This window comes from Condylostylus longicornis, unplaced genomic scaffold, assembly GCF_029603195.1.
Source record: "Condylostylus longicornis isolate FDR11 unplaced genomic scaffold, ASM2960319v2 ptg000009l, whole genome shotgun sequence".
NCBI lineage: Eukaryota > Metazoa > Arthropoda > Insecta > Diptera > Dolichopodidae > Condylostylus > Condylostylus longicornis.
Window position 1 is genome coordinate 1,281,119 of NW_026577978.1, and position 16,639 is coordinate 1,297,757.

At 23.7% G+C, this 16,639-nt stretch overlaps 1 protein-coding gene across 1 annotated transcript in view; it reads right to left on the bottom strand.

Annotated features, from left to right (window-relative positions):
- LOC129618565 (proton-coupled zinc antiporter SLC30A2) overlaps positions 1-15,623 on the bottom strand; it is a 101,853-nt gene extending 86,230 nt beyond the window's left edge. The window contains exons 1-2 of the mRNA XM_055533383.1: positions 15,466-15,623; positions 3,177-3,292 (exon numbers count right to left, since the gene is read on the bottom strand). Of these exons, the coding sequence (XP_055389358.1) occupies positions 3,177-3,292; positions 15,466-15,500 (151 nt within the window). The 5' untranslated portion in view covers positions 15,501-15,623. The remainder of the gene's footprint in view (positions 1-3,176; positions 3,293-15,465) is intronic.
- Positions 15,624-16,639: the final 1,016 nt, after the last annotated feature.

A 16,639-nucleotide genomic window follows, 5' to 3' on the forward strand; every position in this document is an offset into this window, starting at 1 on the left:
TAAAATTCCAATTTGTACAAAATCAAAAAAAAACCAAAAATAAAAATTGACGAAGATTGGAAATTAACTGTATGATTTTCAAATCATGAGGGCATAACAATATTTTTAATGTGTGTAAAAATTATATGCGATAATTGAACTGAAAAATTAAAAAAATTTTTCTATAACAGAATACAGAGCTTTATAAAGAACACAAGAACATTTTTGGTTGCCATGAAAAATATTTAAATTTTTTAATAAAATTTCTGATATCGTTTTTTTTTTCTCTGAAAATAATAAGGGTAAAAATCTATATGGCAACGTCATGTAATAATAATTATTTTAAAATTATTTTAATTAAATAAATTTTAATTGGTAGATTTACAAAATTTTCATTTCAAATTATAAAAAAAAAAAAATTTTTGGACAAATAAATTTTAAATAATTTTTAATAAAGTCTTTAATTACACAACTTGTACTTATAGAAATATTTCTAAACATTGTTTTTTGACTATTCTATATATAGATAGCTGCATAAAAGATTTTTTAATTGAAAAAAGCTGTAAGGTTAAGCAACATAATGAATAAGAGTTTCTCTAAATAAGTTAATTAATGTTATATAAAAAAGTTATAATGGAAAAATTTATCAATAGTGTTAGTAAATAGTACAATAGTGCAATAGTGTTAGTATATGCATACAGTGAAACCAATTCTCATATACTACATATATAGTGACGCCAACTCTATATTATCTCATGAATAGTGGCAAACAGTATAATGAACCTAAACTGACATTTAACTGACGATAATGTGCAAATACAGAATTGCTAAAATTTAAAATTTCCCAAAAAATTAAATTTACCATTTTCGCTATACATTTCCTTCATACAAACGTACAAAAATCAATTCATTCAAAGTAAATGTCAGTTTTCACAATACTAACATAAGGGGTGTACTACTTTCATGCAAGTATGCATATGTATAGAAAAAATTACTGATATAAAATTGTACTACTGCGTACTTAAAACAATACTACTGCATGTAATTAACACTCTTTTACGTCATCCCAGCCATTGCAAGGATATTATATTTTAAACCCCGCTAATTATTTTAAATAATCAGTTATTATATCAGTTATATTCAATATTTATGATATATTTATAATATGTACGTTTGTTTTTTCGGCAAACCAGTTAAATAAGATTAATTTCAATGTGTACTCAATCGAAACTTTAAAGCCTGCTCAGCTGTAAAAAAGAACAGAACGATATAACAGTTATTAAGAAAACTCGTTATTGTTAAAATATTATTAAAAAATATTTTGGTTTGCTTTATAGAATTTCAAGTTGCGGAATTAATTTTATTCGAAAAATTATAAAAATTTTTGAATAATAACCCTAATGTTACATCAAGTGATGCGATTAACAGAATTGTTATATACGATTATACGAATGGGTGCATACAATTGTACGAATTGTTCTACACTGAAAAGAAAAAAATTCGTACCAAAAAGCGAAATTAGCAAAAAATAAATTTTATTAGGGATTCAATACTTGGTTTCGTATCGTTTTGAACACAATACTAAACTTAAATTGAGAAAGATGAGGAGCCAAACTATGTTGTTTTCAAATTGTTCAAGATATTGCGACTTTACTGTTTATACTTTACAAAACACTATGAGTATAAATTTTATAAAAAAAAATTTATATACTTTTATAACTAAATCCAATTTACTTAGTTTTTATTTCTCATATTAAATATAAAGAATAACATTTTACATTTAATTTTAAATTTCAATTAGAAGGAAAAAAATTGTAACTAAATACATACATATATAGAAATGCATACATATACATAGTTTCATGTAATTTAATTAAAAAATCTTTACAGTACCTATTATATTTTTTTGAAAACTAAAAATATTTTACAAAACTTCAATTTGAATAGAAAATAGAAATTAAATAAAAATACCAAAGGAAAAATAACATTTATTTTTCATATAAAAAATTCAAAAAAATAAAAAAAAAAATCTGAATATTTTATTTATCATAAATATGTAATAAAAATATTAGGTGTATAAAAATATTTATGCAAGTTTAAAAAAAAAAGAATATGTAAATATTTTTTAAATAATTACAAAAATTTTTTCTTAGAAATTCAAATAAAATGAAATTGTAATAAAAGTGCATAAGTTTATGAAAGTTTTTTTTATTATTTTATAGGGTGTTGCAATTTGAATTAGTGTAACTCTAGAAAAACTAGTAACTCTAGAAAAAAAACTATATCCACAAAAAGTAACACTATCCTAATTTCTTAAACTGAAGGAGCTAAGGCCTCAACCTAAGTGTCCCGAGAAGATGCCGCAATGTGTGATAGGTAGGTAATTTCATATGTGATATGAAATTATAAATAAGACTTGGATAGAATATCCAAGTGAAAATAAATAAATATGTGGATACTCCCATATAATGATATTGCTTCAGTATATAATATCAGTAAGAGTGTTGAATTCTATTTTATTTTAGTATTTAAATGTTAAATGGTTACCATAGATTCCGCTACCTTACAACTATTGAAAATGTTGATAACAATTAATTTGATTTATTGTTCAAGACGCCGGTGAAATATGTCATAAGTACACAAAACCGGAAATTTATGTATTCAGTAATATTTTCACGAACGGAAACAGTATATTAACCAATGAGACGATTTAATATACCATGCGTATATTAAATTGTCTCATTGATCTCATCTCAGTGAAGTTCTCATCTTAATCAGTTACAATTTACAGAGGAAATACAATATTGAAAGCCATCAAAATCTCAACAAATTTTCTGAAATATTAAATGCTTTGGAAAACTGGTACAAGTGCTTATTTGCCTGACATTTTTTTCATTATTAACTGCCATATCTTCTTTAATATTCAATCTATTTTAATAAGTTAATTCAAATTTGAAAACCCTATGTATTATTAATAATTATAAAATCATTTTATAAAAAAAAAAAACAATATGGAGGAGAATGTAGTTGATTTAGTTATCGTAATTGATATAAAAATGATAAACCATTCTTATATTACAAATTAAAAATATAATCAAAATATATAAAATCAAATTACGTTTATAATTGGGAATTGAAACTGAATTCTAATCGAATATTGTAATAAATGAAAATAAATTGAAATAATGATAACTTACGTTCAACATGTCGATGACCATGTAAACAGTAAATCGTTGATGGATGACTTGCAGATGGTGAATTTGATGTTGTTGGAACTACAGAATTTGTTGTACCATAATTATTCTTAAATTCACTGAAAATTTCAAAACAAACAAAAATAACAAAAATTAGTATTAATGTAAATTGACGTAAGCCTTACAAAACGCTTAATTACAAAATTATTTAAATATTAATTAAATAATTCAGAATTTATTAAAGTTCTTACGCAATAAACCTAAGAAATTTGATTAAATCTTACTAAAGAGTTGCAATTCTAATAAAGTTCAAATGAAGTTTTCATGCCTAATTTTTACAATTTTCAGTATTTTCATACCCATTTTACACAGAACACAGATTACTACACAGATCTGCTGATCTCATAAGAAATACGTTACGTGAACAGATTTCTATTGTGCAAGAAATTTTGGTTTTCATTTCTCTTCTTAAAATTTTCGAATCCATTATTAATATTTGAAATTCAAAAATAAAAGTGGTGTCAGAATTCTGAGAAATTTGATTTTTAATTTTCGAATTTTTATTTTAGTAAAGCCTACTTACTACATACGGTTTCAAAATTTGAAATCCTAACACGAGGACCTATACGACGAGGAAATCGATATAATACTAATTCTTATATTGAGCGAATATTTTCCAAAGAAAAATTATTTTAGCCATTTCAACTTAATATACGGCAATTAATAATACCAGAGCGCTTACTTTTAAACAAATACGCCTATAAGTATGCAATAAGCATTTATAATTCTCGAAACTTATTCTATTTTCATTTCAAGGCCTGTTTGTTAATCTTGTATGTTCTTAAGATTAACAAACACAATTTCTTTAACCAATTTCGAAAAAAAAAATAATTAATATTTTAATTAATTAAATGAAATCATGTTGGAAAAAATCTTTGATCATCATATTTTATTCTTAACTCTTTTGATTATTCAAAGAATTTCAATCCACTTATGCATATACTTATATTTATATATATACTTTTTGTATATTATGTATATAAAAGCATTTATTATTAAATTCATTCAATTGGAAAACTGCTTATATAAAACTTTTCATGTCATCTTTATTTTTTGATTTTCCCTATTGACTCAATAAAAATTTTCTATAACACTTAATTGACCCAATCAATCTGAATTTTTCTGCACACTTGAATAATTTTTTGATTATAATATTTTGAATATAATCATTAAAGTTAAATAACAAAATATTATCACACCAAAGTTTATGAAAACTTTACCGATTATACGATAAATATGATTATACAATTTTTTTCATAATCTATAGATCTATTATAATAGGTATAGTATAATATATAGACCTACTATAATTAATTCTGTGTAATACGATAAATATATCATGTAGTAAATGGTATAGATACAAAAATATATTGTATGATGATGAGATGAAAATCTATTTTGAGATTATATAAGAGTTAATTTTTAAAAATTACAACATGATTTATGATAAATATACGATCACAAATCATAATAATAGAGAAGCTTGTACAATATCTCTTTTTCCTTTAACAATTTAACTGAAAAATTCGTTTTTACATTGCTCTAGATTTTAAATAATGAAAACGACCCATTAAAACGACAATTGTACAATAATGCATGGTTAATTTTAAGTCCCCAATTATCGTATAGTTTTGCATAAATTTAGGGGTTAAGATATAAAACTATACAAATTTAAATTGAGTGAAGCTTTATATATTTTGTAAGGTCATTGACACTGACACTGACGTAAAAATCACTGACACTTATTATATTAGTCACTAAATTAATAATTAAAAATACATGTGTGGGTTCAATTATTATAATCATTTTAAATATTTAAGTGATCAGAACCAATTTTCTGATGCATTTTTCGTGTTTTGAAGTCCCATCAAATTCAAGTAATATTTGTTTTTAACAGTTCTTGTCTTTGGTATTTTTTTACTTCCTAGAAAGCATATGTGATGAAAAGCACATAATCTTTATTATTAATCAGTCGCCATCTCAGACGAAATATACAGAAAAACAAAGAATTTAAAAATAAAGAATTTAGTCATCTTTTACATTTTGATGCTTATCACAGCTGCGAAGAACTTCAAATTTAAAATATTTAATCAGATATAAAAATCTTGTTAAATAAATAAATTCATTTTCCTTTTAGAAAAAAAAAAAACAGATTCAGTAAGCAAGATGGTATCAAATTTGTTATCAAAGAGCATACAATTTTTTTTTCTAGAATAACGTTATCTCACTTTAAGTATATTTAATCTATAAACACTGTAGTAATTATTTACTAATTTTCAGATCATATATTTTTTTATTTTATTATAATATATATAAAATAATTGTAAAATTTAAATTTAAGTACATTTTAGGACATAGGCACTGTAAAAATTAACGATTATTAGATGATTTTACGCACATGATCAGAAATACAGAATGTTTTTGAATAATCGCATGGTTAAGCGAATTTTCTCGCGTGTGTGATTTTATTTTATTCATAAAGAGTATGGCGCGGAAACAAATAAGAATAAATGAATAAGTCAAGAAGGAAACGCGAAATTACAACTAATTTTAGAATCCTATAAGAAATAATATGAAAAATTTATTAAGACGAAGTGATGACCTGTCTTTGAACAGAAAATATAAACTCTACAAAACTAATGCAATTGTAAAGTTTTTTCATTCCTGTTATAAATTAAGCCTACTTAAACATCTTCTTCTAACTCGTCATTGGTTTTTCAAATTTCTACAACAAATATAAAGTTGTTTATGCTAAAAATAACAATGTCTATAAATAATACACAGTAATATCGTAAATATTCAAACTTTATCCGAGACACACACCACTTATAGAAATTGATTTATGTTAACAATAATAATATACACAATAATATTTAACGCTTCTCAGAATATGCCTTAACATACATTAAAAATTAAAATATTACATAAAAGCTAACTGCAAAATGAAAACCATGTTTACCGTAAAACTAGTCAAACTTTCCTGAAAAAATATTTTTTACTAAAAAATATTGTTTAAAAATTTAGAAGAATCTAAACAATTCTAAACCTTTTTACACTGGCAGGAAACGGATAAAATGCGGTTAAAACATTAATGCAAAAGAGGGTTTTCATTAATTAGCTCACGAAGAAAAGTTTGAAAAGTGTAGAAATCGGAAAGTTTTCGAAATTTTCGATTTTAATTTAACAGACTCTATATATATGCCGTCAATTATGTCTTAGCCATTAAAAAATTGAGCCTTTTTCCATTCCGCCTCTGACAAGTTATGCGGAATAAGTCAACAAGCCCCACATTTTCGCCTTCTACGTTATTATTTATGAAAAAGAACGTTGATCGTATATTTGATCGTATACTATTAATTTTGTATTCCTTAAAAAATTTCCTACCCTTACGGTTCTATTTTATGAAATTCAATAATATTAAAACTAATATACAACTATTTAATGATTATTTCAAAAACAATTAATTAACACGGTTAACATACATATATATATATATATATATGTACATACAAAATATAAAATATCTAAAACATTTAAAATAAAATACATCAACTTTTAAACCTTTATCATTAATAAACACATCATAAAATTCTATCATTACGTAGAATTTATAAGTGTAAGAAATAAGAAGAAAAAAATTAAGAATAAAGATGCTCAACTTTAAGACTATAAAATATGTAATTAGAGCGTGTAGCATAGCAAAATACTCAAAAACAAAAAAAAATAAAGGAAACCCTCATAACATTAATTACCATTCTATACAATATTAACAATGGTATAATCTAGAAACATAAAACGCTAAAAGAACAGAAAATATTAAAAAAAAACGAAACTGATATTATCCTTTACTAATACAAACATATAAGGTGGTTGGTTACAATTACAACTTAGGAAACATTGTGTACGTCGTACGTATAACATAAAAATATTTCTTTTTCATGTCAAATTGTACAACAAAAATTTCCTTCTTTTTTTTTTGTTCCCTGATATCGCAAAAGGTAATAAAAATTTTAAAAACACCGAAGGGTATTTTTATGGTAATAAAATTTATAGGCAAATAAAATTCACTGCATTTGATAAAAAAAAAAGAAAATTCCATAAGGATCTATATATATATATATAGGTTCTTTTATATCCTCATATTATACAAACTTATATATGTATATACGAGTATACTCATTATTTTATGCGTGCATATTTTTATTGTTAAAATATGGTTTTTAATTTTATTATTTTCTACAATATATTTTTTTAAGAATTCGGTTTCTATTATTATTATACTCTTGTCATTATTATTATAAAATATTCATAATATAAATTATGAGATTATAATAATTATTATTGTTGTAAGGCGAATTATTTGAATACATTTTTAATAATCGTAACTTAATATCTTCAAAATCAACCCCAGAATAGGTTATATGAGCTTTAAATCGTTAATTTTATGATTTTTGAAAAAGGACCAAAAATTTAAATTAACGATTCAAGGTCAATTTATTTTAATTACATAATTAGTTTAAGTTTTATCTCTTTTTTTATTAAAATTTACAGCAAAATTACTTATTTGTTTTATAATTTGTTCGTTTGTCAAGGGTTGACAGAGTCAAGGGTTCGATTTAAAATCGAAAGTCGAAATTTTATCACCAAAAAAAGCCTGTTGGAAAAGGTATTTCTTCAGAAGCAAATTTTTGGCTACAACGCCTTACTACTTTAAACGTTAGAAGCCCTTAAAATCCCAAAAATTTATTTTTCCAAAACCTCAAAGATTTATCAAACACCGTAAATGCAGAAAAATAGCAAACATGTTCGTTGTTCCATAGGGCAAAACCGTATATGCAAACCATACGAGTATATTATAAAATAATAGCCGAAAACAATAAAAGTCGAAATTAACAGTTTGTATGTTAAAGTCAATTTTTTTTGTAATGCTTAATACTAAGGTTTATTACCTAGGAGAAATGCAATTTTTATGAGTTCTGAACATTTTACAAGATTAAAACATTAACAAATCATTAATTTTCTTCAGTTTCTTTGAAACTAAAAGCTTTATCAAATTTCTTCTTTAATAACTGCCTCTTCTTACATTATTTGCACCCAAACAATATGCAATAATTGTGACGTAAATGCATTTACTAATAATAAAATATATAGAGCATATGTTTGTTTAAAAACGAGGTTTCAATTAGAAATGTGCATCTTTCTAAACAATTGTTTTGTTCTGAATTTATTTGCAAATAATCTTAATTCTAAGTAAATAAATCTAGGTGATAATTTAAAAATTTTCGGTTTATGAAATAAAACATTAAATTTTGTTCACTGAAATTAAACATTATAAAACTGAACTAATTGCCTGAACACCTGAACAAACAATCAATGAGCAAATTTCCTATACAAATTTACAAAATTTATTTAAACATTTTATTCAACTTATAATATTTCACAAAATTATTTTAATTACTTTTAATAGTCACAATTATAATATTAATCAAATTATTTTTACATAATTAATAAAATTATTAATATCCTGAATACAAGCACAGGGCAAACACACAGATATTGTACATTCAATCAGAAATTAAAATAAAATAATTAATTGATACGCCCAAATATATGCAATAATAATTGTTTAATTTTAATATTAATTTTTTATTACCATTAATAAAATTAATTAATTTCAAATTAAATTAAATTAAATTTATATTATTCTCTTTATATATATATACGAGTTTGTAAAAGCAAACCAACCTTCCTATTTAAATCAAAAACACAACCACAAATTCAATTACTACAACACTTAAACCAATATAAAACAAGCAAAAAAAAGAAATGAAATTCAAAAATAAGCGAATAAACAAAAACAAAGATAAAATAACAGAAACCGAAATAAACTCAAAAGCAAAAGGACTATAAAAAAACAAAATTATTTTATTTTTATTTTCTACTATTTTTTTTTTTTTCAGAAATTAACTTTAACATTTTCACATTAACTCAATTTTCATTTCATCTCCATATTATAAGCGTACATACATCCAAAGTTTTTCGTTATATTTGAAATAAAATGTTAAACATTTTTTAATGTAGACACTTTGTAAAATAAAGAAAAAACAAAAGAGAAAAAAAATCTTCATTTCTATAAAAATACTTTTGATAATGTAAACAGTTTTAAAAACGTCAGGACATTTTTTTTTCCATTCCATATTTACATTTTTCTTCTTTTAATATTTTGTATTAAGTGACGACCAAATTTATAAATGTTGAATAGACTTGTAGATACTGAGGGGGTCTTCTGCTAAAACCGGGCAGACCGTTTTAACTTATAGAATTTACTCCCTCAAAACGTAAAACTTCTTACTATCGCAGTTTACCTAAAGGATCCATAATGGTAGTACGATTTAGAAATAATATTAATAAATTCAAATTCGTAGATTAAGAGCTATCAATCGTAAAAAGATCATCAACAACGCCATTATCGCAAATATTCACGGAGTTAAGTTCTTTAATTCCAAAGTTTACTGGAAGAAACTAAAGCTATTATTATTAATTGACTATATTGTTTCAATAATAATGAGTACAACAAAAAAATTTTTTTTCAACTAAAATTATAATTATTTCATTTAATTAATAAAATTATGTCATGCAACTGCAAATCATGCAAAATGTTTTAACTGGAGTATAGCTAGCTCACAAAAAATGTTCTAAATGAAAAAAAAAAAAATAATTTAAAACGTTCGGGTTTAAAGAAATCGGGTTGGAATATATTATAAGAATAACTCATTAATTTAGACATTTACTCCATTTTTAATCATGATTTAAAGCAATCAAACATTGTTCAAACATTTTGTTTGATTTGATTAATATATAATTGTTAAAATAAAAATTGATTCTTGTATTCCAAATTTAAAATACAGAAATTGTCGCATATAATTGAAAAATTTTGGAAATAACGAGTATGGCACTAGATTGCAATTTGCAATTCCTCCTGGATTTTGTTTTTTTGCTTTTATAACAACCAGCAAATATTTTGGAACGGTTTCTGTAAAACAATTACGTAAATAAATTTTGCAGCGGCAATGAGGAATTTTTGATAGCTGTATGTCACATGTCACTTCCAAATTTTTAATTAAAAAAAAAATATTTAGAACATATAAACCGTCAAATCTGCAATAGTTGAAAGATTATGCTTTGTTAAATTCAAAAATATTGTGCTTTGTCGACTCAAGTCTATACTTAAATTGAATAAAACAAATTTTAAAACTAACTTGAAGCTCAAAAAATAGTCTTAGTGCCATAGTTTTAGCAATAATGCAAATTCAATTATCATTTTTAACTCAAATGCAAAAATTCGGAAATTCTGTCAATGTAATTAAAAAAATCTCGGCACTGTTTATTACCCTTCTTTACCCCATTGTTTACATCACTGTTTAATGTATTATTTTTTATAATCATTTGTTTACCGCCCTTCTATATACAAATTCAAAATGATTAAAATGGGGAAAAGTAAAAATGAAATTTGGAATATTTAATTTATTTTTTTTTCATTTTTGTGCATTTATCCGCGATTTTCATGTTATTTTCATAACATTATAATGAAAAGAAGTGAAACTTAATTTTTTTTGTTAAAAAAAAAATACACAGAAAAAAATAAAGAAAAAAAGTTTTTACTCCTTTTTTATGCATGTTTAATTGCAAAGTGAATAGGGAATCCTTATTAAGAAAATTAATGAATAAAATTGTTGTTGTTCTTGCTGTTGTTGTTGTTTTATATGTTGAAGTATTTAAAATGATTATGAAAACGATAAAAACAAATAGTCACATAGAGAGTATTTGTTGTTTTTTATTTATTTAAGTGTTTAAATTATGCAAATGTTAAAAAAAAAACAAAAATAAATAAATTTCATTTGAAAGAAATTATTGCATAGTAATGCAAATATATACCCTAATAATAAGATTTTCGTATAAGAAATTTCATATTAATATTTATTTTAAGAATGCAATTTATTTTAATTTCAAAAATAAAATTAAATTGAATTATTTTAACAAAAATTAACAAAATGAACTTAAATTACATTATTGTAATGCGTCCCAAATTATAAGAGCAATTTGTTTGAAATTATTCCATATTACCCCCAAAATTATCGCATTATTGCATTATTGTTAAATTAATTATTAGGAATGAATATTATAACGATGCGATTTATTTAACTTTTTAAATTAAATTTACTTTATTCAGATCTAGTCCGATTTAGAAACAATTCCTTCCATATCAGTGTATAATAATTTTTAAGAGCATAAGTTTGCAAAAGATGATTATTGTTGGGTTATGCAGTTCAAAGCATATTATTAAAATGTAAATCCAAACAAAGTGTTTTAATATGAGAAAATAATAATTATATGGGGTGTTCATTTTAGAGAGATAATAGTAATAGACTTGTGTAAAATATGTGGACTACTATTGATAAATAATAATTTAGCTTCGAAAAATAATTTTAATTACTTATACTATCTCACCATTATTTATATAACTTGATCATTAATGTAATACAACAAGTAATTTCATACCAATAAATAAATGATATAATATATAATACTCCCATAATAGGGGTATTATAATTTATTTTTTATCAACCATGTACATTAGACCTATATCCAGATCCCTAACAAACCGCAGTATAGTAACCAAATCAATACGCGAGATCCTCCACGGGGCCATAAAGCCCCCCCCCTCCCCTCCCTCCTCGCGAAGTACCCTAGTCGCAGGTGAGCAACTGCCTCGGAATCGTATAATAAATGTTTCATCTTCCACATCCTCCGCCCTACCCATCCTTTCAGATGGACCATTGAGAGGCAGTGCCCAGTGAGGACATCCACCAATATAGTCTCGAATCTGTACTACCAAGCATGGTCACCTTACATCCATTCAATATCTTAAGAGAGACATAAATTTCCTAAAGTGCGAAAGGCTCGGGATAATAAATGATAAAAAAAGCAAGAACAGAAAAATTTTTCTTTGTGTTAGTAGATTCAAACGTTTACCTCAAAAAATTTTGGATTCAAAAAAGAAGACAGAAATTTTTTAACTACCAAATTACAAATGCAGTATATGGGTAAGAGGGACGAAACGTAGTATGAAAATTCAAGTAATGAAAGATGACGACGACTCGTCTGCCCTTACGGATTGAAATCATAAACGAAATAGAAATATTTTATTGCACGAATTCAAGTATTTTACTATTATGCAAACTTTCAAAACATTATTCTAGATAGAAACCAAGAATAAGTATCAAACTAAAATTTCCCGATAAACATAATAATTTATAACCGATTTCAAAAAATAAAACCATACATAAATTATAAATTTTATTAAAACAGAGCATTTTGCACGTTTTTGTTTTTCCATATTTCTTTTATAATATCTTTTATAATAAAAAATACTTAAGATTCTAATAAAATAAATTTTAAAATTAATAGCCGTATATTCTTGTAAGGGACACTTCAATATTATAACAAAAAAAATATTTTTTTATTGAAATAAATTACACATATAAAAAGAAGTCTTTTAATAGATCTTATCATATAACCAAAAAATTTTTCATTGTCCATAACTATTTGAGTAGAAAATTGTAAGAGAAAGGAAAACTAAAAACTTTTCTTAAATTTTTTATCTTTGAAAAACTTTTAAATATAATTTTTATTTTTAAAAAATTAATCATAAGATTACATTTTAAAAAGTTTCCTAAAAAAGTAAATGGAAAAAGACTCATAAAATTCAAAAATTATGAGTAATTCAAAACCAGATTCTTTTCTTGTTTCTTTTGATTGCATATCATGTACTGCATGTACAGTAGATATTGTACCTAGAATGTATAATCAACTCTATGTTATCGTAGAAAATTCACTAATAAAGTTCAAAAATATATAGAAAATATAAAGAAAATTTACGTTATGACAATAAATTATTAATTAAAAATAATAGTATGAAAATAATTTTTAATAAGAATTAATTTATAGGAAAACTTTCATCATTAAATTATCTTTAGAATGGACATGTCCCGTAGACAAAAATCATTGATCATTGTATTGCAATTAAGAGATGCGGCACCATAGTAACAAAAATCTTGTTTCGATTAATTTAAAATTCGATTTAATTTATAATTTAAGGGAAATATTTTGTGTTTATGCACATAATGCGTGCAATATAATCGTAACAAAATAGCCAATAAATTGAAATTCTCTCTCACATCACAGAAGAATAATATACGAACTATAAATAAAATAAAAACAAAAATCATCTTCAAAATATCAACAATCAAGTTTTTAATTTCAATATTCAAAAATCAACAATCAAGAATTAAATTTCAGCGGAATTATCCAAGAATTGAAGGTTAGTCATAAAGCGTATTTATTGTTTATACTGCTGTTATAAAAAAAAACGCAGCATTTTTAATACATAAACTACAATTAATGACAGCAAATTGAAGAAATTTAAAAAAAAAAATGTTAACACTATATCTCTTTTAAGGGCTTGATCGATTAATACTTATGGAAGCTATATAGCCATTTAACTCGATAGATCTTTCTGTTAAAAATAATAATATTCAAATGGGATTTTAGGGGTAAAATATTAATTTTCGCGGTGTCCGCCTATCTCAGAAACGCTTTTTTTTCATAAAGTTGTTCTGCACCTTTCTGCTCCGGAGAGATTATACCACTTTACAAAATAACCCTGTCTAGTAACTAGAATTTATCTGCGTGTTTAATCAAACCAAGAATGTATAATGTTAATATGAAAGAACTGACGCAAAATTAATCATATACGATATCATTGTTTTTATTCTTATTATATAACATTTTCTGAATTATCGTAAAAATTTTTTTATTAAAATTCGTGGCGGAAATAGCATTTAAAACAAAAATTTTAAATTAATCATCAAAAATATTTAAATAATAAAAAAACAATTTTAAATATTATTTTTACAAATATTTTTTTTACAAATTTTAGAAATGTAAATATAAAAGTTGATTAATTAAAAATGCAAATAATTTAATTATTTATGATTAATTTACTTTGTAAATTATACAAAAAGAAAAAATATTACATTTTGTATTTTTTTCTTTCTGTGTAAATAAAAAATTAAAAATTTAAAAAAAAAATTTATCTTGACGCAAATGAAAATTAAACGTTATAGCTATATTTTAAAATTTAGGCACAATTAGGTACATTAAGTCATAATTAACTCATAATAAACTTAAAATTAACTTTAAAATTAAATAATTAGAGTTTCTCTTAATATCCGTTTTATAATAAAGAATTAAATTAGGTAGACGAGACTACCGTAATGTACCTTCACATAGGCCAAATAGGCCCTTTGCGATACCGTTGGACCCACAAAATTCCCCACCCTCACAAGAATCAACCCGATCTTTTCAAAAACCGGCTAATGTTCATAACATTTAAATATTCGTCAAGTGTGTAGTCCATATAAAAGAAAATGGCAAAAGGCATCAGAGCCCGTTCCTTGCCAGAAACGTCGAAGAGATTGCACATCTCTTATGCGACGTAGATCTAGTCTTGCGCACAGTTCTCTAGTTTTAAAAAGCTATTATTAACAACATTGTTAATATTATAAAACATAAAGCATCCAGGAACATTTAAAAGTTTGAATTAATTTTAAACAAAAACTAATAATAAAGATGTATTTAAGGACACTTATATCTTTTACAATTTAGAAAGGCTATCTGGGCAATTTAAAAATAATATCGAAAATGTCCATAAAACAACATATTCTATTGTCCATAATGAAAGAATTGCCTTATTACAATAATAAAATTTACTTATACATTACAATTCGATCTGGGGTAGATATTAGCTTATAAAAACCTAATTGGCATAATTTAGAAAAATTGACTTTTCAACTACAATACGTACGTGTATCATATAGAAAAACTAAATATAAATTTTTTGATAATGACTATAAATTTAAATAATTTAACATTATGTCTTGGAACTAGTCAGTTTCATTCATTCCGAAACTTGAATCTTCGGTAATGACGAATTAATTTACCCAAACACCATATTATATTTTAGTTTGTCCCAAAGCTAGTATACACTATGTGTTTTAACTTGTGAGAAAACATAACAAAACTTCCCGGTCAACATTGTGTTAATATTTTGAAATTTATTGACACAAAATTGTACTATTGTATTTACTAAAAAATTTTCTTAAATACTCACAGAATAAATGGTGATTTTTCTTTTTTTTCAACCATAATTTAACACACTCTATATATGTAGATATTCACAAGAAATATTTATGTATTTTTAAAATAACAAATTATTAATATGAAAATAATTTGATTTTAAATTCAATTTAATTTTTTTTTTTAACACAAATTTATTTAATTTACTATTTTTGACATTAATGAGAATAAAAGAAAATATTTTTAATTTGTTTGAAAATTTTAAATTTGGATTTAAATGTTAACTACATAGCTAGTATGTTGAAATTTTTTTTTAAATTAATTAATATTAAAAATTTTAATTATTTTGAATATTATTTTTAATTAACACTCATTTACACATGCATATTAATACAATAATCATTCATAAATAATTTTTTGTGAGTGAGAAAACACGTGATTTTTTCTTAATTAAATAATAATTTTTAATAATTTTTATTAAATTTTATTAAAATTGTACAAGTATGTAATCCACTTTATGAAATATCATTACTAACTAAGATTTTTTCTTAAATTTTTTTTCAATCTCTAATTCTAAACTAATCAAGATTATTATTACTGAAAATAAAATAAAAAGCATGTTTAGTTGATAAGAAAAGTAACTATTTTTAAGATAATGACATTTTTGTATAACATTGTAAATTTGTGAGTACCTAGATTGTAGAGAAAAAAAAAATATATATATATATATATATTTAATATTTGACAAGAATTTTTTTCTTTTCTTTTATTTATTTTGTCATAATAATGAGATGCAGGCAAGACAGGTACAAACAATGAAATAATTTCTTAATTTCTCTCAAATTTAAATAATTTGAGAATATTTAATATGAGTTTAGGTATATGTGTGTATGTATGTGCAATATAATATAATTCTGTGGTGTTAAGAAAAATCTTGCTTAATTTGAAATTTAGAATTAATATTTTGAGTGCATAATTAAAGGGTACCGACAATAATTTACAAAGTTACTGCAAAGAATACAAATTATACGACCAAATTTCGTTTTCTCACTTTTTCATCCCGCTTGTTATTCACTTTCAAATCGGAATTCTTGTTTTTTTTTTTAATTGAATATGCCATCTTTTCAATAAGATTATTTATTTTTTCAATGAATAGTATAATAAACTGAAGAGGCCTTGAGATATATTAAATTAGTTTTGCCTATAGC